This window comes from Corvus hawaiiensis, chromosome 5, assembly GCF_020740725.1.
Source record: "Corvus hawaiiensis isolate bCorHaw1 chromosome 5, bCorHaw1.pri.cur, whole genome shotgun sequence".
Taxonomy (NCBI): Eukaryota; Metazoa; Chordata; class Aves; order Passeriformes; family Corvidae; genus Corvus; species Corvus hawaiiensis.
The window spans coordinates 39,910,938-39,935,242 of NC_063217.1; the positions used below are offsets into that span (position 1 = coordinate 39,910,938).

Sequence of the window (24,305 nt, forward strand, 5' to 3'; positions counted from 1 at the left end):
AATCATCCTCTCTATCTGTCATATGGGTGACAGGATTTTCATTGATTTTAGTGATACAAGTTTGAGAACAAAATGGCATGTATTATGTAGTGTATGATGTAGGTTATTGGATTTAATTAATATTTTACTATCTGTCTGTAGTTACAGTTTATGACCAAAATCAAAACTTGCTAAACTCAGTGGCAATCTCATAATCACTTCTCTTTTTGCATGAAGTGGCATTTTTCTGCCATCAGTGAATCTCTTGATGGACTTGACCCTAGTTCCAAGTCTGAAAACCACAAAGCCCAGAGCACAGAAAATACTTTCAGCAACCACACTGGGAGTGTTGTGTTCTTAACTTACTTGGCAACCTCGTGGTGAGTTACTCTTGGCTAATAGCCAAATGTTCACCCAGCTGCTCACAGCCCCTCTCCCCAGCAGGACAAGTAGAGGAAGAACTGGAGTGAGAGACCTCATGGGTTGACATAAAAACAGGAATACTGTTTACCGATTACTGTTGCAGACAAGACAAACTTGACTGGGAGAAGCTTTATTGCCAATTAAAATAAAAGTGTAAAAGCTGGTATGAGTAGTGGTGAAGAAGAAGACACACGTTAAAACAACAGCTTTTCTCCCTTCTTTTCCCAGGCTCAGCTTCATTCCAGACTCCTCTCTTCCCGGCGCGCACAGAGAGAATTGAGGGCACGTACTGTCAGTATGTAACAGTTTCTCTTCGCTGCTCCTTCCTTCTCACATTTTTCCTCTGCTCTGGCATGGCTTTTCCATGGGCTGCAGTTCTTCAGGAAAATGTGCTCTGGTCTGGGCTTGCCACAGTTTCTTTGAGTATATCCCTTTGCTCTGGCATGGGTCTCCCAGGGTCTGCAGTTCTCTGCCACGAACCGCATCATCTCATCTCTCTCTGACCTTGGTGTTCCCTCTTGTTTCTCACCGTTTCTGTTCCCACTTCTTCTCTCCGCACCGCATTTTCCGCTCTCTCTTGGCTATGCTTTCACAGAGGCACCGCTGGCTTTGCCGAAGGGCTTAGCTGTGGCCGCAATGTCTCCACTGCGGGGCTGGCAGGAGCCAGCTGTTCCCAAAACGGGAGAGCCGCACACCTCTTCCCACAGAGGCCACCCCGCAGTCTCTGCCCTACTCCCTCTGCCGAAACCTTGCAACACGCAGCTAATACAAATCTAAAAAGCGGAGTGTTCCTCAAGTCTAGGGAATAAAGCTAACATTAAAAATTAGATTAATTAGGTCAACAGGATGGCAGATGGAACTTAAAATTAAATATGGAGGCAGCTATGCTGGAAAGGTAATTGAACTATTTATGCACCTTGCTCAGTTCTGAATTAAATTTAACTAATTCGGGAAAGCAACCAAATGTCATTGAAGGCTTTGAGTTAACATACCGTTGCTGTTTAAAAGACAAAAGCCAGAAAGAGAGGGAAGAGTGCACGATCCTTAGAAAAGGGGATAACACGGGAGACAGCATCACAATGTGCCTCCATCAGCACTCAGGCGATTCGCGAGCTTGTGTCTCTCCTTGCCCCGAAGGCGCGGGAAGTTCTATCATGACATGACTGTGAGTTTTGAAGGATCGTGTCCGCCTAGGGGTTTTCGCCCATTTAACGCGGGGTGCGAGGCGCCAGCGCAGCTGTAGCGAAGTTCCAGCGGCACCCCCCCCACCTGGAGGAGGCGGCGGCACAGCGCGGCTGCTGCGGGGCCGGGCGGGGCGCGGCGCGGGTGCGCCCATGCCCGGGGATGTGCCCGTGCTCCCGGCCTCGCGCGGCTCCCGGCGGCGCGGGGTGCCCGGCTCCGGGCGGGAGCGGCGGGCGCGCGCCTCTCCCGGTGCGGCGCGCGGGGCGGGGGCGGGGCGGGGCGAGGGGCGGGCGGCGCGCGCGGCGCGGGAGCGGGGCGGACGGACGGGCGGCCGCAGACGGCGGCGCGTGCGGAGAGGGAGCGGGCGCGGGGCCGCCTTTCCGGCCGCGGCGAGGAGCGCGGGTGCGGGGCTCGCAGCAAGGTGACGGGCTGGGCAGCCTCCCCTTCCCCTTCCCCCTCGCCGCTTTCAGGTGGGCGAGGGGGCCCGCCGAGGGCGGCTGTCCCGTGCCCCGCCGGCAGCCCCCGGCCGGGGTTCGGCTCCGCTGTGGGTAACCTCCCTGCCCGTGTCTCCTCTCGCCCAGATGCTCACGGCAGCGGCAGCCTTGGTGTGCGTGTGTGCAGCAGCCTGGTGCAGCCCGGCGGCGGCGGCGGCCGGGGGCAGACCGGACAGCGGCAATTTTCTGGACGATAAACAATGGCTCACGACTATCTCCCAGTACGACAAGGAGGTCGGGCAGTGGAACAAATTCCGAGACGTAAGTTCAGCCCTTCGACCCTGCCAGCCGGCAGCCGCGCCCGACCCGCTCCCGCTGGTTCCGTTCGTGGAGGGCATCCCTTGAGGAGCGGGGACTGGGGTGCAGCCTCAACTTCCCCCCTTCTCCCCGAATTTTAATTCTTATTTTAATTGCCTGCGGCGCCTCGGCGAGGAGGATGGGAGTCCCGCCGGGCAGTTCCCGGTGCGCTGCCGCCGCGGAGCGGCCAAGACCGCCCGGCGTGCCCCGGGCCGTGCGGGGCGCCCGGCCCGCACCTTCGGGGCCCAGCGGGCCGGGCCGCGGGAGCCGCTTCCCGCCCTGCGGGTCTCCAGGCGGTGGAGGGGGGGGAGCCGCGTTTGTCCTCCCTCCTCCGGTTTCCCGCCCCGCTGCGGGAAGGGATGCGGTGGGGGCGCCGGGCCGGGCCGGGGCAGGGGGTCGCCCCGCCGCCGCTCCGCCAGTGCCGCCCGGGGCAGAGCCCCCTGCCTCCCCGGGCACCTGGCAGCCGCGCCGGGCGGGAGCACCGTGTCTCGCTGTGCCCTGTCAGAAGTGCCGGCAGGGCGGGCGGGGGAGAAGGGGCAGCGCTCATGGCCGGGGGTTGCCGTGTCAGGGGTGCGGGGCTTCAGCGCGGCGGGTACGCGGTGTCCGGAGCGCCGTGCTCGGAGCCCAGGAGCAGCAGCCCCAGCCTGACCCGAATCTCATCAGTTACGAAACCTGCCGCTGTAAGGTGGCTCTGTCCTCAGCGGGCTTCGCCTGTGCGCCTAGTTTGGGCTGTGTTTGCTGCCAAGTTTAGTGAAACACAACCAGTTCAAAAGCCGTTCACATTTCTGTCAGTGGAAAAGATTTTCTTTAATCATCCAGTATCCTGCGTCCCTTGGTGTCACTTTTAGAAATCCGAATTCCAGCCGTGCAAAATAATTTTCTGTTTCTTTACTATTTAGCCTACTGGATTTCTTTGATTTAGTGTAAATCATTGATTAGGTTTGCAACTTCAGAGGCAACAGGTTTCTTCTTGTTCTACAGCTTGCTGGTGACTGTGGTTTGCTGTAGCAAACTGAAGTAAATGTCTCTAAAAAGTCTCTTATTTTTCTGAGACCTGGAGTGACTTGTGATGCATGTATTTTCTGCCCTTATGTCTGTGTTGTATGTGGGATGCAAACTTGGCTATTTATCTTAAGCAACTAGGGAAGAACTACTAAAGTTGTGTGAGAACTTATTTTCCCAAAAGTTTTTATTAAACAGCATAACTCTGGTGTTTGACAACACTTCCAATCAGTAGTCAGATATATTTTTTTTTCCTTGAATATCTTAAAAAAACCCCTTAGGTTCATGTGAAAAATACCTGTTCAGTGTGACGTGCTTTGGGACCTGTGATTTTGGAAAAAAAGAAAAATAGCCAAAATCTGATGCTATAGAAATGTTCTAGGATTGAAGGCTGCTGCTAGAAAACTCCGAAATAAGTATATCAGTTATGTTTTGTAATTGGGCAAAGTCATTTATGTAAGGACTAACCTGCAAGGCTGAGGAAGCCAAGTGCTCTCTAATGCCTGTCTCCTGGGTGCCCGCTGACATGTACTGTAATATTGGATATTAGCCAGATAATTTATTCTGTGACAAGTAGGTGTCCCCAAGGGTTTTAAGAGTGACTGCTTTGAGGAAGTACTGCATACTGATTCTTCTGAGGCAATTTGCAAGTATGCTGGCTTATTTTTACACTGTGTTAAGTTTTATAAGGCTGGTGCTTCAGTGAAGAGTATGCTATTATTTCTTATGCAGAATGCTTTTGTCCTATTGATTGGTACCCAGTCTGGAATATTTATGGATGGTGCTAATACTTCACAAGGCTCTCCCTTTAAAGCATGGATAGTTTTCAGTAATTCATAACATATAACTGTAAAAACACCCAAAATTTTGTTAATCTACCTGTACAAGAATGCATGAGAGAAAATATCTTGTATGATCACTTATTAGTTATCATAGTTAAATATAACATGGTGGAGAAGTTTTAACATCCTACGTTTTGATATAATTTGTAAATTTATTTGTGTGACTATAATTTGTTGGTTTTGAAACTGAGGTTAGCAATGTCATTAGCGATTCAGATATGGCCTCCTGTTAAGGAGCAGGACAACAGCATTTGAAACATGTGGGGTAACTGTCTTGCAGAGTTAAAATCAAGGTATGCAAGGCCTGTGTTTGTAATTTAATTCTCTGGTCAGAGTAGGATATTTTTTGCAGGCTTTAAGTACCCCACAGATGTAAGGGTGAGATGGAATTCTGGTGTGAAAAGAAGTATTTAAAAGCTTAACTTAAGACTTAACTGACAGGACTGATTAATGTGAAAGATAATGACCCTGAATTCTGGCTCATTGGCTCAGTTTCTTAAGAGTTTTGGATCACAGTGAGAAAGAACACAGTCATTCAGAAAGGCAACCCTTACAGAACCTGATAAACAGGATATGATACTTTATTCATAAAAAACCAAAAACCAAGCCAACCCACAAACCTAGCTTTCTTAACATCCTCTAAAATGTCAGTTTTGTCAGTAAGTGTTATGAATGTAGGATTATTAGCTAAGATCTTTTCAGTACTTTTTATAGGCAGAACTGTAACCAACTCTTCAATTCTTTTGAATGGTCTTGATCATTCTGACAAATCTGTTGAAAATAATGAAATAGGTCTAGGCAGGAACTGTGCCTTAAAGTGCAACAGTGGGAACTAGATGTGTATTAGAGGCTACCTACATTCCCACATCTTTTTCTTGTGCAAAAATTGAGAATGGTCTTATTTTTAAATAGGAGACTTTGTGTCTTAAAGATGGGGGGAGATGGGATATGTCAAAAATCAACTCCTTGAGTTGTGTGTGCAAGTCAAACGTTTTGGGTTCTATACAAGGGTACATTTACCAGCCTGAAGTAGCTGGGGAGGAGCAGTTTTTAACCCAGTCTTAGTGCTGCTGCAGTCCAGTTGCTGAGTAGCTGCAACTGTTCATGTCTGTCACTAAAATAAGTCTCAGGGTTGATGTGTTTATTAAGGTTTTCCAAGCTGCCTTGTTAGGCTGCTTCAGCAGCCAGTGGTGTCAGGATGCTGGGTGGTCCTAGCCCATGGGAATCTGTTTATTTCAAGCTTGGGAATTGAGGCTTTTCAGTAGATGCTGTAAGGGGTATCATCTTCATTCATATTTTGTTATATTGATAATGCTTTGTGGTAGTGGTTTTATCTATGATGATTGCACTAGACATTTGATAAACACATATATATATACTGCAGTTTTTCTGAAATAAAGATTCTTCTTTTTGAAAAATGTGATCGAGAAATGGCATTACATTTATACTCTTCTGCTTTGAACATCCTAAATCTTATCTGGCAAACGTTCATTACTCATAATGCTGTAAATCCATGGCGAAAAACAGAATATAGGAATAAAGGAATTATTTTTCTCTTTCTGATTGCTTTCCAAATGATGGTGGTATTTCTAATCCTAGAGCAAAACACAATAGCTTTGTAATTTAAAATCACTTTGTCTTTTTATATCGTCTTTACAGTCCGTTGGACAAAATTGCATAGTTGTCTATTGTATCACTATCTAAAAATCTTCCAGACTTTCTTTTTAGAAATTTTAATTTCTTTAAAATTCAATGAAACAACATTCTACAGAGTAACTCATTTTAGTATTTGATGTTTGTAAACAGTGTCCTGTGCATTTGTGTTCATTAAAAAGGTATTTGGTATGGTACATTTTACTTGGTGCTGGAAGAGAGATTTGTAGGTTCTAACTTGCATATTAGTGATTTATACTTTTCCTTTTCAGAGGTCATAATTTAGGTGATTATTTTCAAATTTAAGTTGATAAATTAACTCCACAGCTCAACTGTCATAGTATTGCCATGAAATAATAGGATCCTATTATTATGATGCAGTAACCAGCTACATCCTACTACAGTGTTAACTATCATCCCACCATGTTAATATAGTTATCTAAGGTAAAGGAGGTAGAAGAAAATTGAACAGACCTTAAAACCAATCAGCTGTGCAGAGGAAGTTTGCACTGGTAATAACTCCTTTTTACTCTGCTTTGCTGTGGGCTGTTCTCACACTGACGATCAAAAATACTGCCTTCTACAAGATGTGGCAAGTTTGGGCAGCTCATGTGGTCTTCCCAGAGGAGTCTTTTGGAAGTATTTAAAGAGTATGTTTTTTCAACATCAGTGAAAGCTAAACCTCTGTGTTTGGAAAGGAGATAAATCAAACACTAGGTCTCCATACCAATTCACTGATAGCCAGCATTCATTATTCCCTTGTCTGTTTTGGAGGTTTAAGGCTTCTCAGAAACAAACACTGCCCCTCAACTAAGCTCCATGATACTCTGCGTTACTGTCGTGAGCAGAACATCCCTTTCCAACTGTGGATCACAATTACAGCTTTATACAACTGAGCAAGCCAAAGGCTCTTTTAAAAAGGATTTATCACAAGTTCTTTGCACTTGGTTGTGGGAGTACCGTGTAAATACTTGGAAGGTTTTCATGCTTCCAGAGTGGAGTACCAGTAACTTTACTTGAAGAGGAGGAGGACTTCTGTTCAACAAGTTTTTTGCATTGGACAGGAAGCCCTCCTAGTTTTTGGAAGATGCTAAATGCACTTTAGAGGAAATCAGTATTTAGGATTGAATAGTGTGGCACTCACTGTCTTTTTTATAACTCATGTTAACTCATTGTTAACAGTTGTGAAAAAAGATTTGGGGGTCTTATTTCTCCGGTACTTTTTATGCTTATTATTGGGTATGGCAGCTCTTTTATGACATACATATGTCATGATCATGACATCAGGAGAAAATGGAATTGCAAAACATGAAAGATTAGCTTCTTCTTTATGTTATCTTAAGCCTAAATTAAACAGAACTTGTAGTTAACATGAAGTTACTTTTGCAAATAGGGTGTTGAATCTTTTCCACGTGCCAGCCTGTTAGCCGAAACTAACTGGCACTTCTAAATTAGTATCAGACACTTTTTTTTCATGACTTACTTTGTATGATCTGAGTTTTATTAATATGGTGAAAGAGGAAAAATTTTGAAGCCTAGGAGGTCTGACAGAAAGAATAAGTGTTTTGTACCTTCACCTGTAATAACTGCCTTTGAAATGAAACTAATAAGGACTTGACTGCTCTTTTTTAAACTGTAAAATATGGGAAAGTGTTAGGAATTTGTATTAATTTTAATTAATTAAGGAAATTTAAGAGGCTATTGAATTGTTCATAACTTCTAAGTGGAACATGACAAATTATAATGGGAAAGAGTACTGTAAATCTTAATTTTTCCTTTCTTCTATATTATTGACAGAGGTTCTAATTTTTATGTGTGCTTTTAAGTCATTCTCAAGTACAGATTCCTTTTTTCTTTCACATTACTTTTCCTATGGCCTGTTTTTGCTGCCTGTTTCTAGTGACAAATATTTTTTTGTCTGAAAACGATGAGTCTACTATCTCAAACTGTTGTTAACATTGGACTCTTACATGTCTCTTGGAAGGCATTAACTTGGAAGCTCTTTATATAGCTAACGTTTAGAAGTTAAGTAAATGGTAATGTGCTTTTCCTTAGATTGCCCTCATAATCTAAAGTAAAGCTGATAACATTGTTTCATCTTATCTTTATCTCCTTTCTCTGAAGAATAATCTTTATTTTATATGCTGTAGGTTATTTAGAGGCTATGGATACCCAGTCTTTTCTTGTCTTTCCATTAAATCTTATTGGGATTGACTCTAGCCATCTGTGCTTATTATAGTGTAGTATAAATAGCTTTGTAATACACAAATAGATAGAAACAGTAACAGAAACTGCACAGGCTATCTTGGCTTTACAATCAGAAAGGGAAGATGTCTAAGAGGTTTTGCGAGGGGTGGCAGAATGTAGAGAACAGTAGATTGAGCAGAATTAGAATATTTTTAGACTGACACCATTAAATCTTTTTTTCCTATCTCCTCTGTTTCTATTAATTCATAATATTAAAGCATTTGATGTAATTATCTGCAGAAAAGAGAAATAATTGCTTGGATTAGTGTGTTTGCAAGTGTTGGCCAGTTTCTGAGTGTAACTCCTTCGACTGAGTTGAAGCAGTCTGTGTCATGTCCATGTTGTCATGACTCCTGGTGTGTCCGTGTTGTCCCTGCATCCCCTCCCTTCCCTGCAATATATGCTGAAGGAAATAAAAAAATCTTTCAGCATCTGGTTACTTTTTTGGAACCTAGCTTTAGACCAACTCCCATGTATTCAAGCATAAGGCAACTTTTATTCTAACAAAGGTATTTCTATCATATTTTTATCAGTATAGAAATAGTACTTTAGTAAAATATCTGTAGTTCTGTTTTGTGTTAATTTTTCTAATTTAGACTTTTTTACAATTTTTGTATTGATTTTGCAATGGTGTTGTTTGTTGTTTTTCTATTATCCTATTTTTCTTGACATATTTTAATGTCTTAGAGACATAGACATAGAGAGTTAATAGACATAGAGAATTTCTTTTTCTCCATCTGTATGTCCCACTGTGCTTAGTGCTAAAAATCTTGCCTGTTTGCTTTAGAAAAAAATACTGTGGAGGCAATGCTAGTAAGTGCTACCATAGTGGATTGTATTAAAAGTTTTTGTAATTTTAATATTTCTTGAAATTTGATTTCTGAAAGAGAAAAGTTAGTGGATAGTAATATCAGTGTTTGGAGCTTCACTGGTCCTTTTTACCTAATTTGAACAATTCTTAGTTATTTGTTAGATACTTTTTTTAATGGTTTTTCACTTTTACTGTCCCATTTCACACTGATAGATTACAGAGGGAAGATTCTGTAGGAATTAATGGTGTACCTAAAAAAGGTGCTGCAGTGTAAGGTAGCAACCTTGGACAGGACGCAAGGAGAGCTAAAATGAAATTATAACCCATGACAAAGCTTTCACATTACAATGAGGATGTGATTTCACTGCTCTGTTATTATCTTTGCAAGTGGCTGCTTTAACAGAACACAATAAGAAAATGGGTTCAAAAGATTTAAATCATTCAAACTTTCTGGTATTTTACCACTTCCAGAAAGTATTATCTTAATATATTGTTATTACAGACTATCCAGTGCTTGACATTTTGCTGCAGAAAATCCTTATGAACTAATTTTTTATTTTCTCATGTGATACATAATCATTGACTCAGAAGAGACTGTCAGTTTACAGCTTGTTCAGTATCTCCCTAAAAAAGTCTGCAAGTCATCAAACAGTTTTATGTAGTGCGCTTACACTGGGGCCTACATGCAGCTGAAAACAAACTCCTGTGACATTTTTGAGCTTGCTCTTGATGATGAAATTAATTCCAGTCGTTAAATCTTTGTAGCATAGCAGTGAGAAGTACAGAACTTACTCCTTGTTATATGCTACTGCATGTGAAAAATGATCTGTGTTTTACCAGCTACTCATTAAAACAGAGGGAAGTTATTAATATGAAGAGTGTGGGGATCTATATTTAATGATGCATATATGTTTGAGGTTTTGGCAGGGCTTGTATTGGTGACTGGAACATCACTTCAGGAGAAAACCCAAACAGTGATTTTTAGAAGTGAAATCAATTGATTGGTAGGTAAAGCAGCAGTGACAAGAATCCATTGTAGAAAGTGCCCTTCCAGCCTTTTGTGAAAGAGTAAGTTAGCCACTTTGGTCAGATTTAAGAAGTCCACGTCAAGCTCTGAGAACTCTGTATTCGTAAAGTTTAGGGCCAGAGTAGACCGTTGGATTTGACAACAAGTTTGCCTGTATATAGTGGCTTATTTACTTTTATCCTGACAGATTATATTACACTCAAAAATTCTACTTTGGCAAAAGCATTTCAGTTTTTGGGAATCTTTGTGTGCTACTGGCATAGATTAAGGCTTGCACTCTTAAGGCCTGCACTGTGAGGGAATTAATTAGCTGCAGTATTCCCAGATGATCTAGGCAACAGATTTATGCTGTTTTGCAGAAGAATAAGGAAGAATACCATTTAAATTCATATTGCTCTGATCTGGAAGCATTCCCTTCTTCGGCCCAAATACGAAATGACGGGAACGAGTGCTTGATTTTTCTTATGCTAATTTGCTGTTTAAAAGGATTTCTATTCTATCATCTTCGCAGAATTTTCTTGTGTGCATTGTCAATAAAAGCCAATTGCTTTTATGTGAAAAATCACAGATGATGTTGGAATGCAAGCCAATTCAAATCTTATGGAAGATAGAGAAATGGCCTCAGAATTTTCATTAAGATAATCACCAAGATACATATTCGCTGTCTTGATCGGGTGTTTGAGTCTTTAAGCATACTGAGAATTAGGTAGGCAGTCTTGTTTCCAACATCCAGGAGCAAAGAACGTGAATGTGAAGAGCTCTTAGTTTCCAAAGCCAGCAAAGGGCTGTCAGATTGCTTACTGTATTGCAAATAGTGCACAATATTTCATATGTGAACTGGATTAAAGCGCACTAAGTGCGTAACTATTTTTTAAATCTTATTAAATCTAGCATTTCTCTCCTAAACTGCTAAACTGTTCAATTTTTCATGCAGGTGCTTATTTTTTATATATCAAACTTTACTCAGGAATTCTTGGTAGGAAGTTACAAGGTCCTGTTTTGATGAAATCTGGTACTTGGGGCATGAGCAGACAGAATTTCTTTATTAAGAAAAAGACTCAAATATGTTAGAAAAAAGGTTTGGTTCCATCTGTGATATCCTCTGAGATTCATCAGTTCCTCAAAAGAAAATATCCTCTAAAAGCATGCAGGGATAGATGCCCAAGACTGCCTTGTAGTTACTGTAAGTAGCATCTTAGCCAAGTTAAGTGTAACATGATTATGAATCATGAGATTTCTCTCTGAGATCTGCGGGTGTAGTCTCGTAAAGATGGAGAGGGAGGCATATGCAGAAGTAGAATTCACTGTGTAGATTTTTACTGCAGATTGAAGAATTAAGAAATATAAAACCTCAAACATTCAATGTTCTTCATTAGGACTGAATGCGTATTTATAAACTGGGTTCTACACAGTAGTAGAACTGTGGTTTGGACAAAAGCTACTGTACCTTTCTGTGTTTGCATACTTTTTACATAGGCTGAATGTTTACAATTCCTCTCTTTTTTCATTCCCATGTAAAATGATAGTTTCTTAGGGCATATGAAACTATCACTTTTTTCCTCCAAGTTTTCTAGATTTGGATTGTAGCACAGCTTCTGTAAACAGGATGTGGGAACCCAGAGTGCAGAGAATATTTCTCTGCCTGTTTTGAAGGGTTCTACCCCCCTGGACAACACTGTTTTTGACCTTCATCCATGGAGAAAATTGCCTACCCTTTGGGAAGAATTAGAATCCACACTGGTGTGAATTAGGTGATAGAATATTATGTAAGATTGTCACAGGGTGAAAAACTTAGAGGTCTTGGGTTTATGAATATAGTAAATAGATAAAAGCAAAAAACATCAAAATGGAGGATTGTTGTTGTTCTCCAGACCTTTTTCTTCTTCTTCTACTACTCCATATTCTGCAGTAGAAGTAGTTTGGGATGATTGGATAAAGAAGTCCTCAGTTGCTGTCTATGTGACAAGATAATTGGTAGAAAAGTGAAAATACATTTTGTTTTAAGTGACCATTGGTTAGTTTACCTTTAAAAAGCCTTGAGCTTTCCTGCATTTTGCCTTTTGTATGTTGCTCTGCTTCATGCTATGCTGTCAGCATGTGAATTACTGGTAAGATATCATAAACAACCTGAAGAACCTGAAGAAAATAAAGAAGTCCCGTTCGTCTCTCGGACTCCTCACAAAGACTCTAAAAAGCCTCCCCCATCAGGGGAGGCACAATTAAGGTGCTGGACTGCATCACAGAAGACATTTTTGAGTAACGTAACTCACTGGAAGACAATAACATTTTTCCCCCAGAAGGTTCTGAAGTACTAATGTTATAGAGTATTTGATGTCCAGCACACGGAAAAGTTGAGATGATGTATGTGTTTTGGTTTGGTTTTTGTTGGGTTTTTTTGTTTCTTTTTCAAATAATAAATGAACCATGCCTTGTATGTGTGAGGGCACCCACACACACGCTTATGCTAACTGGTACCTCAGATCAATAAAAATGTAAAGTGATTTTGCGCTGTCTATCCCTCATTCTGAGGAGCAAAGTACCTCATAGAGTATTAGAGGTATTTTATAGGTCCAACCTCACCATGTCTGCAGTTTTATCTTACCGTTTGATATCCCATTGATTGCAGATCGTTTTTGGATATATACGGAAAGTGACATGGGTTTAACAATGTTTGTAGTGTGCAGAATAAAATAATAATTCTAAATTCATATCTCAGATTTGTGAGGCAGTTATTATCTGCAATAGTTTCAGTTCACTGACTGGAAGAACTACCTCTTTTTCTACATGCCTATAAATATCACATAAGAACAAGGCAAGTATTGCTACAAACATGTAGTGATTGTCAAGAAAATGTTTGTTTGAACTCCAGCTTCTCCAAGAAAGGTGGGAGAAGTTATAAAAATAATACTTAAAGAAAATGTGAGAAATTATTCTGTGAAGCAAAGCTGATGTTTGATTCCAACAGTGCTTATCTGGTTGTAAAATGTGATAACATCTTACATAGTTTAGGTTTTAAAAAGATCTTTCTTGTCAAACAGATATTCCTTTAGCTGGAAAATAATTGAATTTTTTTTACAGTTGGGCTGTGGCTTTCCAGCCCAGTTTGAGTGTAGTTGGACTATTCAACAGCATGAATGTTAGGAAATCTTTTTCCTAAAATATTGTAAGTTGCTGTCAAACATTATTAATACTAAAAAGTTCATCTGGTTAGTAGTATCTGTATAGTGCTGCTTTTTCTACAGATATCTGTGCTTTTTATTCTACTGCAGATAAAGGTTAGTAATTTGCACATGCTTAATTCCCACATACACAGATCCTACTCTTGCTTGGTTATATCAGAAAGATATTTTTATCACTGACAAAAAGTACTAGTTGAAGCTAAAATTTCTACAGCTGTAAAAGTTCTTACAGTATTTATACAGCTGAGCTAAAATATGTCCATGTGCATCATTCATTCATACTGCAATAAAACAAATTTAAGCTTGAAAATGAAGTAGATGCATTTTCAGATTTGACAAATGAATTTTTCAGTTGTTTTAATTTAGGTAGCTGTAGCCAAACAGCTTGCTCATTAGACCAAAAAACCTGCCAGGAGTAATCAAGCATAAGGATGAAACAAAAGACATTGTGATGTATTATTTTACATCTCGCGTTTATCAAGAGAAGTGGTTGATTGAAGGAAAATGAAGGAAAAAAAGAAAATAATCTTCATAATGCTGAATTAATTATAATTTCAAACTTGAAAAGCATCAGTGATGTGTAGTCAGCTAACCCTATGTGGTCTGAAATGTTAAAGGAAATTGTTCAAATAGTGTATTTTTAAAGAGTTTTGCAGGAAGTGAAATGTTTCTGCTTGAAGATTTAGGATTGCTTTCTTTTCCCCATTTTATCAAATCTTCACTGTGGATTTCTCTGGGATCATGTTGTATTAGACTGGATCTCAACCTGGTTTGCTGGTAGTCTTGTCTAATCGAGGTCACAGAGGATATGTTCACTGATGTTTGTGAGAGATGGAATTATGCCAGTCTGCTTATTTTGAATCATTATTTTGCCATTTAGTTTATAAAACAGACTTCTGGATATATTTTGCATCTTTGAAAAATGGAAACAAAGCATACTTGAATTGGAGAACAAATTAAGTCGTCCAGTAAATTAGTATAAGTACCAAGACTGTTGTGTGGAGGGGTTTTTTTTGCATTATTTTTTTCCTTTTTGCTTTATTAGGTATAAGAGAATTCAAAGTTCGTTGCTACTTATGGAGTACAATGAAAACACGGGTCTTTATTTTGTTAAGTTAGTGTATTTGAATGGGGATTTTATTTTCCTTTTCAATGAATTATTTTCCTGAATAAATTGTTACTTGTTTTTTATTCTGCGGCTCTTCCCCCCTGCTTCCCCTCTTCACCCATTTGCGAGGTACAGGTAGAAAACAATCTTTCAGTTTCACTGATATGAATCAAAGTATTTCATTTTGCCTCATTCATCTTCAAGGATTTCTGTTTGTGTATTTAAAGTCTGTGTCTGATTCATTTGCTGCATTGCTTCATGGAAGGGTGGGTAGGTGCCTCCCTGCTGCCTTTACATTCCTGACTCCTACAGTGAATTGCATATTGTATGATCACTCTGCTTTCCCCTTTAGCTGAATCACATGTTGCACTGTGCAAAACAGTGCAGAAAGTCAAGTAAATTGGAGGGTGACAATTATGAAGTAGAAATAAATAAAATCAGACAAGCATTAAGAAAGCTGCATTGTATAGCAAGACAATATTTCTGAGGCAAGATTTTCATCCTGTATCAGGCCATTTATATAGATAATAATACTGTGATAAACTAAAGCTGAGTAACCTATTTTGTCAGAGGTATTAAAGCATCTGTTGCATGGCTTAATTCTGTGGGAAGTCACAGGGTTGATGGCAAAGTACTGGAATGGATTTACACAGTAGCTGCTTTTTTCATCTGGTGCTAGAGTAGATTCATCATCTGGTGTTGTTAATTCTTAGATGTCCTAAGTATGGTACAAATCTGTAGGCAGAACAAGTCAAAACCTAGTTTAGGTAAGATATACCATCATGTAATTATAACTAAATTTTTTTGAAGTCTCTATTTAATCTCTGTTCATATTATGGTATATCCTACTTAACTTCACTCGTCTTAAGTGAAGTTCTGTTATACCTGTCTCAGATTTGTTTTCTTAAAAAGTCACTGGAAAATTTGATGTTCCTAACATTTGCATTTTTTCCTCATCTTTATTCAGAAATCTGCTAAGCTGTTTGCTATTTCCCTCCTTGATAGGCAACACAATAGGTTGTTCATGTTTAAGTATTTTCACTAAAATCAAAATATTTTACATCACTTCCCTTTTATGACATGCACCAGAAAATTAGAAATGAGAGTAGGAGGAAATGAAAGTCAAAATTTTATTGCTGTTACATCAGCTGTAGGGATTTGCAGCATGTACTTTCTAGATTTCTTTGACACTGGTCACAGTGAAAAATGTCCCTGTTTATTCAGCCTTTACACCAGGTTCAAGTCCCTGCTCAATCCCATAAACATCTCAGTTGTTAGTGTTGCTTGTAGTCTCCAGGCAAGAACCAATAATTTTATGCCTTTTCTACGCCAGTTCATTTTTATGTGTTTGCCATGAGAGAACTAGAAAAATGGGTGAAGGAAGAACTTCTTCCTTTTTCAACCTGGATCTAAATAATCAATATCACCCCTGTTTTAAACAGTTAAATGCATGGGACTCTAAACTCTGAAACTGAAGGTCAACAGCACCATCCATCCCTGGGGGGTAGAGCTAGTGGGCATGTAAACTGCCTGCCCTCCCTGAATGTGGATTAGTGGAAAGCTGGGCAGTACAGTTGCATTGTATCAGAAATAGAGCTGCTTATCTGAAAAACTTGAGTTTCAGATCAGAATTCCAGATCTTGCCACTTAGGTCATGAATTTGGAAGAATTTGTCTCGTTCTGTTTTTGTCGTTTCTGACAAGTAGACTGTATGAATCTGGAAGTCTTCCTGCTTTCTTCCTGCAAGTTTTAAGTTTCTTAAAGACGGATTTGAGTGAATGGTGGGCTTGCTTAAGTTAAATATTGATAACAAGAATCTGTTTTATTTGTGTGTATTCTGTGAAATTTGACTGTGACTCCTAGATAATGCCTTCTGCTTTTCAAAATACAGGTACTTTTGTGTTTTTGTCATTTGGTGGGATTTTTTTTTTGTTTGTTTTTTGGTTTGGGGTTTTTTTTGGTTTTTTTTTTTTATTTAGAAGGAATTATGTACCTGATTTCTATTATAAACCAGGACAGTTTGGCAGGGAAAATGCCTTGTAAAAAGTGTAGGTTGTTCACTGGGAAAAGGGTTTAAGAAATAATCGAGGTATAGGGGATTAAAAGGAGGTTAAGGGCTTCACTCCAACAGTGTAAAATTAGTTAAGGACTTGATAATTTTATTTAGCTGTGTATTGCTGTTCTGAGTGATTTTTGGCTTGAGGTGTTAGGAACAGGTCTTTGTAATGACTGGCTGGTATCTCTGCTGCCAAGATGATTTGTAAGAACAGGGAAGAATCCTGAAATCTTCTTCAAACTCTATGTATTAGCTTTCTGAGAAAAGTTTGAGGAAACTATGTGAAGTCTTATGAAACAGCAGAATAATTAAGCATTTTGCTAAATACGAAGTAGTATTGCATCACCCCAATAACTTTTGCTTTAAAGTTAAAAAAATAACACATATGAAATAATTATTCCATATTGTCCTTTGATTTACTGTTTCTCACCTAGTTTATTGTCACTGCTCAATTTACGTTGTTTTCTCTCTATTTAGTTTCTTGCACACAGCAATTAAATCAGCATTCTGGGAAGAAAGCTTAAGAACAATTTAGAGGGTTTCTAAAGAAAAATTGCTGGTTTATGATCACATGAGTATTGTTCCATGATTTCTTCTGAGAATGGAACAACACAATTTGTGAGAAAATATTAATCCAAAGGCATTTGAGTACCCAGTTTTTACCTCATGGATGTCTAGTTACCCTGTATAGACAGCCTACTGCATGTGTTTATTTGGAGAACTGGAATTTATCTGATTCTTTTACTAGATCAGATTCCTACTTAATTTCCAGCAGTCTGTATTTTACTACACTAAAAACAGCTTGCTTGTTTCCTAAATCATTTAGTAATGCGATGAAAATAAGACTGAGTGCTAAGTCTTAATTTTCACTATAATTGTTAATGTTTGAACATGTTTAGTGCATCCTGAAATACCAATGATGAAGGGTCAGGTGTATTGATTTGTTAATATAGCATTTAACTATAAAGGTTCAATTTTAGTCCAGCACCACTGACCGATTCTTTGATAGGTTGCTATCAGTTTTAGACGGGTTCTGACACTGGATTTCTAAGTTGAACCAAACTGACAGTGTAGTTATCCTAGTTAATCACTACTGGGACTGATTTCTGCATACTGAATTTGAATTTCTCACATCTTGAGTGCTCAGTGCTCTGTGTTCTGTCCAGCAAAGAGTTTAGGCTTGTGGCTGATGTAAGCCTGTGAGCAGGCTTCCTGTGAAATCACTTGCTGTGATTCCATTAAGTGAGGTTATTAATTTGTGTTAAGATTGTTACTATCTGGCAAGTTTCTTTTTTCGGTGTTCATCCCAATAGTGTGGGGTTGTTTTTTAATAGATGAAATGGTTGAATTGTTTGCTTTTGGCATACGTAATGCCTTACTGGTGGGTTTGATATGACAGTATTACTTTGATGTTTCAGAAAGTTAAGCTCTGCTACTTTGGAAAGATTAATTCTAGCACCAGTTACTTTGACAGTGTAATTCACCTTTCATACACAAAAGAAAGGAGATATAATAAACTGTCAAGCTGCTGTAGTGTCTGAATTTATTTGGTTCTTTTTTTAAGAAAATGTTAAAACCACAGGGTTTTTTGACCACTGAAACCTGAGACCTTCTTTTAAATGAAGTTTCTCATTACTAATGCAGTAAAAGTATCCAGATCATAGAATTTGTGGAGGGATCTGCTGTGCAGGAGAAAATAATGTTGGTGCCAGTAAATTTCAGATCAGGTTTGTAAGAACATGTAAATTAATTTCTAGATTGTTATTTGCAGGTATAACTATCCTGAGCAAACACTATTCTTTTCAATATTTTAAAGTTTATTCAAGAGGAATATACATCAAGAAACCCAAAATCTTTTCGGTAGTTAATGTAGTTTATCTTATTTGGACATGTTTCAAAATTTTATGTTAAACAGTAAAGCTAAAAGTAAGATTGTGTTCGAATTCAAATATCCCATCTTTGTCGTGTACTCTTCTGTGCCTGAAAATTCTATATTTCCTTTATGTCTGGACACAAGCCACTCACTCCTTCCTGTGACTTGGCTCTTTTAAAGTTAAACATTCCTGTAACACCCAAATCAACAGTTTATTTTGAACCCTGCCTTACAGGACATGAATTGTAGAAACTTGCCTTATTTGTAAACTTACTTGTTCTTCTGCAGATGTGTTTTTGTTGTAGATCTTGCACAATAACTTGCTGAAGAATAAGCAATAACTAATCAGGAACAGCAGAAATCAAGAGCATGACCTCAATTTTTTTGTATCCTAGGGGAGCACTTACTGTATGAAATGTAACTTGAATATCATGAACTATGGGCCAGGTGTCTTTCAGCAGCCAACTCCCATAGTTTATGTGCTTGTATTCGGCTAGAGCTGCTATTCTGAAGACGCTATTCTGAAGACACTATTCTGAACTAGATTTGTATGTTTTTTGAGTATCTAGGGAAAGTTTTGTGTTGATAAGTTGTTTCAGGTTCTGTAGGGCTATTGATGAATACAGCAGAAGATGAAAGTAGCTTTTAAATTGAACACGTGTAGAAAACGATCAGTTTCTAGGTAGAAAATAGCCTTATCCAGTGGGATTTCTGTATAGTTTTCGTATAAAATGTGGAGTTTTTGATGTAAAATTAATTATTTTCAGCAGATCTGATGATTTCCACTGAAATGTTTGAAACGGTAAACAGTCAATTTGTCTTCGTTAAGACTTTTTTTGTAGAAAGTGAAGATACATTTATTTGAGAAACTTGGTATGGAAAGTCAGTTGCATGCTCATGTACTTGTAGTATTAACTATTATACAGCACTGCCTGGGGAAAAAAAAATCACCAGAAGTACTGGTGATTGTGAAAGGTTCTACTGTTATATGTGAAAAGTTCTTACGGTTGTAGTTAATTCAAGGTAGAACTGACCTAGGAACGAAAACGATGTACTCTCTCAAACTATCGAAAAAAAACCTGTAAAACACCTGATAAAAATTTAAATGAAACCTGTGTGGTGTACTGCTATGTATGAGTGCTATTAGACACTTCCAATTGTTACAGTTGTTTCACAATACTAAAATCTATTTGTGGTCAGTGCCACAAATACTAATACCAGTTCTTGGTAGTTTCTGTCAGTACCTTGCTGCCCCGTATCACTGATTTGGAATGGAAGTGTGATGCTGCAGTGTGGTTTCACAATAGACGTCGTACTTCTTGATGGATTTTGGTGATTGATTATATGTAGAGATATATGTGATTCTTAGATTATACTTTAAAAAAGCCCAAACAAACCCAAATGACTAAGCAACCAAAGAAGCAGCAACTTGCTGCACATAATTAAATTTTCTTGTTATCAAGTTAGCATTTGGATTTGGTTGCTTGGTGAATAATTCTTTAGCATATGTAGTCTATTTAAAGGGGCAAAGTAAATATGCTTAATATTTGCTTTCTGGTTTTTAAGGAGTAATTTCATATACTTTACATCTTCATATATTTTCCTGTTCATTTTTATTGGTCTACTACAATGTTTTTCATATCTTTGAGTATTGTGTTTACTTTTTTGTTGCTTTATTAGATAACTAATGGAACAAAGGAATTTAAGTGCTTCTCTAGGGGAAACAGGAAAATAAAATGTTGATATATATACAACAAGCACTAGAAGGGTATTCTCACTGATGTAAAAAATTATAGCAACAGGATGGTAATTTCTTAGTAGCTGGATTTTTAAAGGCAATGTTATGTGTTTTAGATTTATTTAGGTGCAAAACAGCAGGGTATGTGGCTGTTTGCAGGAGGACCAGGGGTTTTTTTTAGTGTGTGCGTATATATGCACATGCTGGACTTTTTTGTCAAAAATGTCCTTTGGCTGTTAACTGTAGGTCTGAGATGTTAATATTCTTCTCTTTTTTTAGACTGCAAGAAAAAACAGATGAGGCCAGATGCTCATTTTATGTCTTCTTTAATTGTAATGACAGAGCTAAGCTTGAGGAAAGGGTCTTGTAGGTTCTTTTTATTAGATACCTTGCTATATATGGTGTGGCATAAATTAAATTTGTAGGAAAAATAAAAGCTTTTTTATTTTTTGGGGGCTTTTTGGTTTTTTTCTTTCTTTTGCAGTCAAAAATTATAAGCTTTCATTATTTTGCTTTAAAAGGACTCATGCAAAAATACTGACTTGTTAAGTTTGTCATGTGTATAATTCTGTCTCATATAGAAATATTTTATTTAAGGTGGGGATGTTAGGAAGACTTAAATCAGTTTGTGATAAATGGACAGCATATTATCCTTGCTGTATCAATTACAGTGAGTATAGAGAGGACCTTGGAATAACTTTTCTCTCCAAATGAAAATGGAAGATATTACTAAAACTCTTTATTATTTGCTTAAAAAGGTATTTGTCATCAGGGTTTCTGTCACTCCTATGGCTATTAATTTCTACTGAGCACTTTTGCTATCAGGGATGGAGATACATCTTTGAGGTTTATGTTGAAGAGTTACAGAAATGAAGTACGAGTAATCTTGTGAATTGAGTCCTGATTACAAAATTACTATCAACAGATACATGTATATGATGATTAATGTAAAATAAGTAGATATAGAGAGCAAATGCTTTAGCTGTTCCTTCTGGTATCTCCCTGTGGAGACACTAAAGGTGCATCTACATGGCAAAATGCTCTCAAGAGATACAGGTAATGAGTGAGGGTATAGAAGTAATAATAATAAAAATACAGAAATAGCATGGCTCTAGTAATGCAGGGCATTAAGCAAGCTAGTTTATCCTGTTTCTGAGCAATGCCTAAAAAAAGCAATATATGCTCACACTTTCAATGATTTTGGTGTTTGAATTTGGTGTGCAGAGGTGATTTGAATGGATCTATGTGGTACTTTGAACAAAACGTGTAGTTTTACAGCAAACTACTTAAGTGCATTTGTATGAAGTAGCTTAATATAAACCTCATTTTTACTACCTCCAAATGAAAAGTTAATGCAGAACAGTTAGCCAACTTGCTTGTAGGCAGCAGTTAGTCCATTGAGCTTATTTTTGAAGAACAGCCACTGAACAAATTTATGTATTGTGGCTAGCAGGAAATGTATTACTGCTGCTTTCTGAAACCAGAAAACATTCAGTGGCAATGTGAAAGTAGGTTGTTGGGGTGCAATTATTTGAAGGCAACTGAAAATCACTGCTATTATCAAAAAGGTTCCAAATATATTTAACTTATTTGTTGTTAAACCTGAAATTTGAAAAAATATTTCAGTTGTTGATGTCCTAATTTTTCTGACTGGTAACTAAATTTTAATTCAAATGAAAAAGAAAAGGTGTTTTTTTAAAGAACATATTTGACACATTTCAGAAATTTTGTTTTTTCTTTCAATAATGCTTCAGAGCTCTCCAAATGCTTATGAGTATCAGAGGAAGATCCCATGGAGGTCAGGGGCTCTGTTTACGAATGGTATTCATAAATCAGCTATACTGCTACAGAAATTTTGATATTTCAGCTGGGACTTAATTCAGGACCCCCAAAGGTTAGAAGTGATGACTTTTTGATTTTCAGAGTACATATTTTCTTTGACTCTTTTTGTTCTAGCAACTGAAGTAGGTATGAGAGGAGGAAAGATCCCTTAATCTGTGGGGGAAATTTATTCAGGTATTTTTTTCGGCCATGGTTAACCTCAATTCTGCGGTAAAGAATGAAGAGGAAAGAGGAGAATTAAAATGAGGAAAACAAGAGTACACACTGAAGACTTTAGAATAGAAGGGAGAGATGGGGTTTTCCTTGTCTGTTTCTGACAGTGATTGGAGAGAGAGAGAGCATTGTTGGAGATGTTCATGTCCTCTGCTATGTATGCACATAATATTTAGGTAATCTACCTGTTGAGCAGCAGAATGAGAGCAGACTCTTCCTGTTAATGTGTTTTTTCAAGGTTCTCAAAGATAAAGCCGCCTAAGGGAAAACAGATGTGTTCAAATACTTCAGAGGTGTCATTTAATTTGCTTAAGGCTATTGCATCTCCCCTTTTCCTGTAAGGTTAGAGTAGGAGCTTGACCCCAAAGTACCAAAATATAAGATCACAGTCATGGAAAAGCACATGATTGAGATTGGGTATCATTTTCCCTGTTCCATTACACTTTATGATTATAAAAGTATTTAAGACAAGCTTAAGACTCCTCAAGTATGTATATGATAGTCTTGATATAATTTATGTTAAAATAGGAGGTATTAGTTAATATTACAGTAGCCTTTCTACGTTGCTAACTGTGTTCCTATACATTAGACTCTGTTTTCTGTTTTTCATTGTGAACTAACTGGAAATGGAGGAATTAGTAAGACATTTCTAAGGCTTTTAAGCCTTTCAGCATTGATTAGTGTGACAGTTGGAGAGGGAGAAATTTTGCTGAAGTTTTTATCTCCTGAAAGGTCATCCCTTTTCCGCATAATTTGAGCTGTAATTAAAAGGAAGAGTTGTTTAAAAGGGGAATGAGCTTAATGGATACTACACTTGTTTGAAAGGGCAAATCTGCTGCAAGTAAAAATCGTGCTTCCCAGATGCCTCAGTTTCTTTCTCAGGAGGTGTTTCCTCACTTTTCCTCCTTCTATAAGCCTTTTAAAACTATACCTAGATTGCTTTCTCCCTCCATCCGATCTGTTAAGAATACAGTCCAGGCAGGAGTAAATTGCTAACGTTATCATCAGAGGAATGGTAAGACTTCAAGCTCTAAATGACCATGTTGTTTTTGCTGACTGGCTGTTAGCATCTCTGCCTTAAATCAGACAGATCCTATGGTGTGTGCAAGGTCTGTGCTCTGTACCTGCACATTTCTAACCCCAGTATCTTGGTCTGATAAATGTACAGTACAGCTTCTAATAGTAGATACCTAGCTTACTTTTGCTATACGAACATATGAAGATTTGACCAATATTTCTGTCTTCCCTGCTCTTGGATTTTTGTCGTGTTTCCCTCCCCATATCTTGCATGCTGGTTTTTTTTTTTTCCTCATTTACTTGCTCACATATGGCAACAGTCAGTTGGCAGAAATGTGTCATATGTCAAATTTTCTAGTGCTTGAATAATTCTTGGTAGAATTGCTTTAGATAATTTCCACTGTAGATAATTATTGCTCTACAATAATTTGTTACCTTTCTTCATAGTTATGAATGTAGTCTTCATGGAGGAGTTTTGCTTTAATCTGAATGTCAGTTAACCTCAAAGCTTCATGCATTTCTTTGTGCCAGGGTAGAAGAAAGAGTCTTGTGATAAGGCAAGAGGAGATTTTAATTTTTATTTCAGAAAAGTTTTGGTAGAAGAAATAGAAGAAGAAAAGCTATTCTCTTCTGCAATCCATTGTTCCTTTTTTTAAGTCCACAAAATCTACTTCTGTCGTAAATTGTATCTTTGCCATTGGGATACAAATCCTTAGAACCTGAGAAAATAGAAAGAACCAGGTCAAGAAAAGTTTTGATAACAAGAATGCTACTTCTCAAGGATGTCAGGATATTGTGCAGTTGCTCGTGGATAGATACATATATCATCCTAACAGTGGAAAAATTTTGAGAAATCTTCTTTGTATAATTTAGTATCTTTATGTATTCATTTTTCTGTTAAAATTATTACTAGGCAAGAAATAAAATTAGGATATGACTTTCATGGCTTGTATTGAACTAAGAGGTCTATTCAGTGCCAAGACACTTACCTTGGTTCCTTAAACAACCAGGAATTTATTTCCCCTTATTTTCCTTGCCTGATTTCTATTCTTACATTTCAGCTATTACTCTTTTTCAAGTCTTCTAAATTATGAGTATTATTTTCACCAGCACCTGAGGCTAGACATTAATTTGTCTTTCCTTAGGAATAGAACGTAAATTAGCTATTACTGTGTTGTAAGTGGAGATAATGAATTATTTTGCCTGGAAAAATATCAACAATAAAGATTTTTCAACATTTTTTTCAGAGAAAAATCTCCAGGTGTAAATGAACTATTTTTGCTAGCTTGCAGAAGGCCAATTCTGATGAAGGTTGAATTGAC

At 38.3% G+C, this 24,305-nt stretch overlaps 1 protein-coding gene across 5 annotated transcripts in view; it reads left to right on the forward strand.

Annotated features, from left to right (window-relative positions):
- Positions 1 to 24,305, forward strand: part of SPOCK3 (SPARC (osteonectin), cwcv and kazal like domains proteoglycan 3) — a 188,418-nt gene that overhangs the window by 16,571 nt on the left and 147,542 nt on the right. For 4 of the 5 annotated variants that reach the window (XM_048304285.1, XM_048304286.1, XM_048304287.1 and 1 more), the window contains exons 1-2: positions 1,907 to 2,005; positions 2,166 to 2,339. The exons of the other annotated variant lie outside the window; for it this stretch is intronic. In XM_048304285.1, the coding sequence (XP_048160242.1) occupies positions 2,166 to 2,339 (174 nt within the window). In that variant the 5' untranslated portion in view covers positions 1,907 to 2,005. Of the gene's footprint in view, positions 1 to 1,906; positions 2,006 to 2,165; positions 2,340 to 24,305 lie in introns of those variants that run through there. 5 annotated transcript variants of the gene reach the window in all.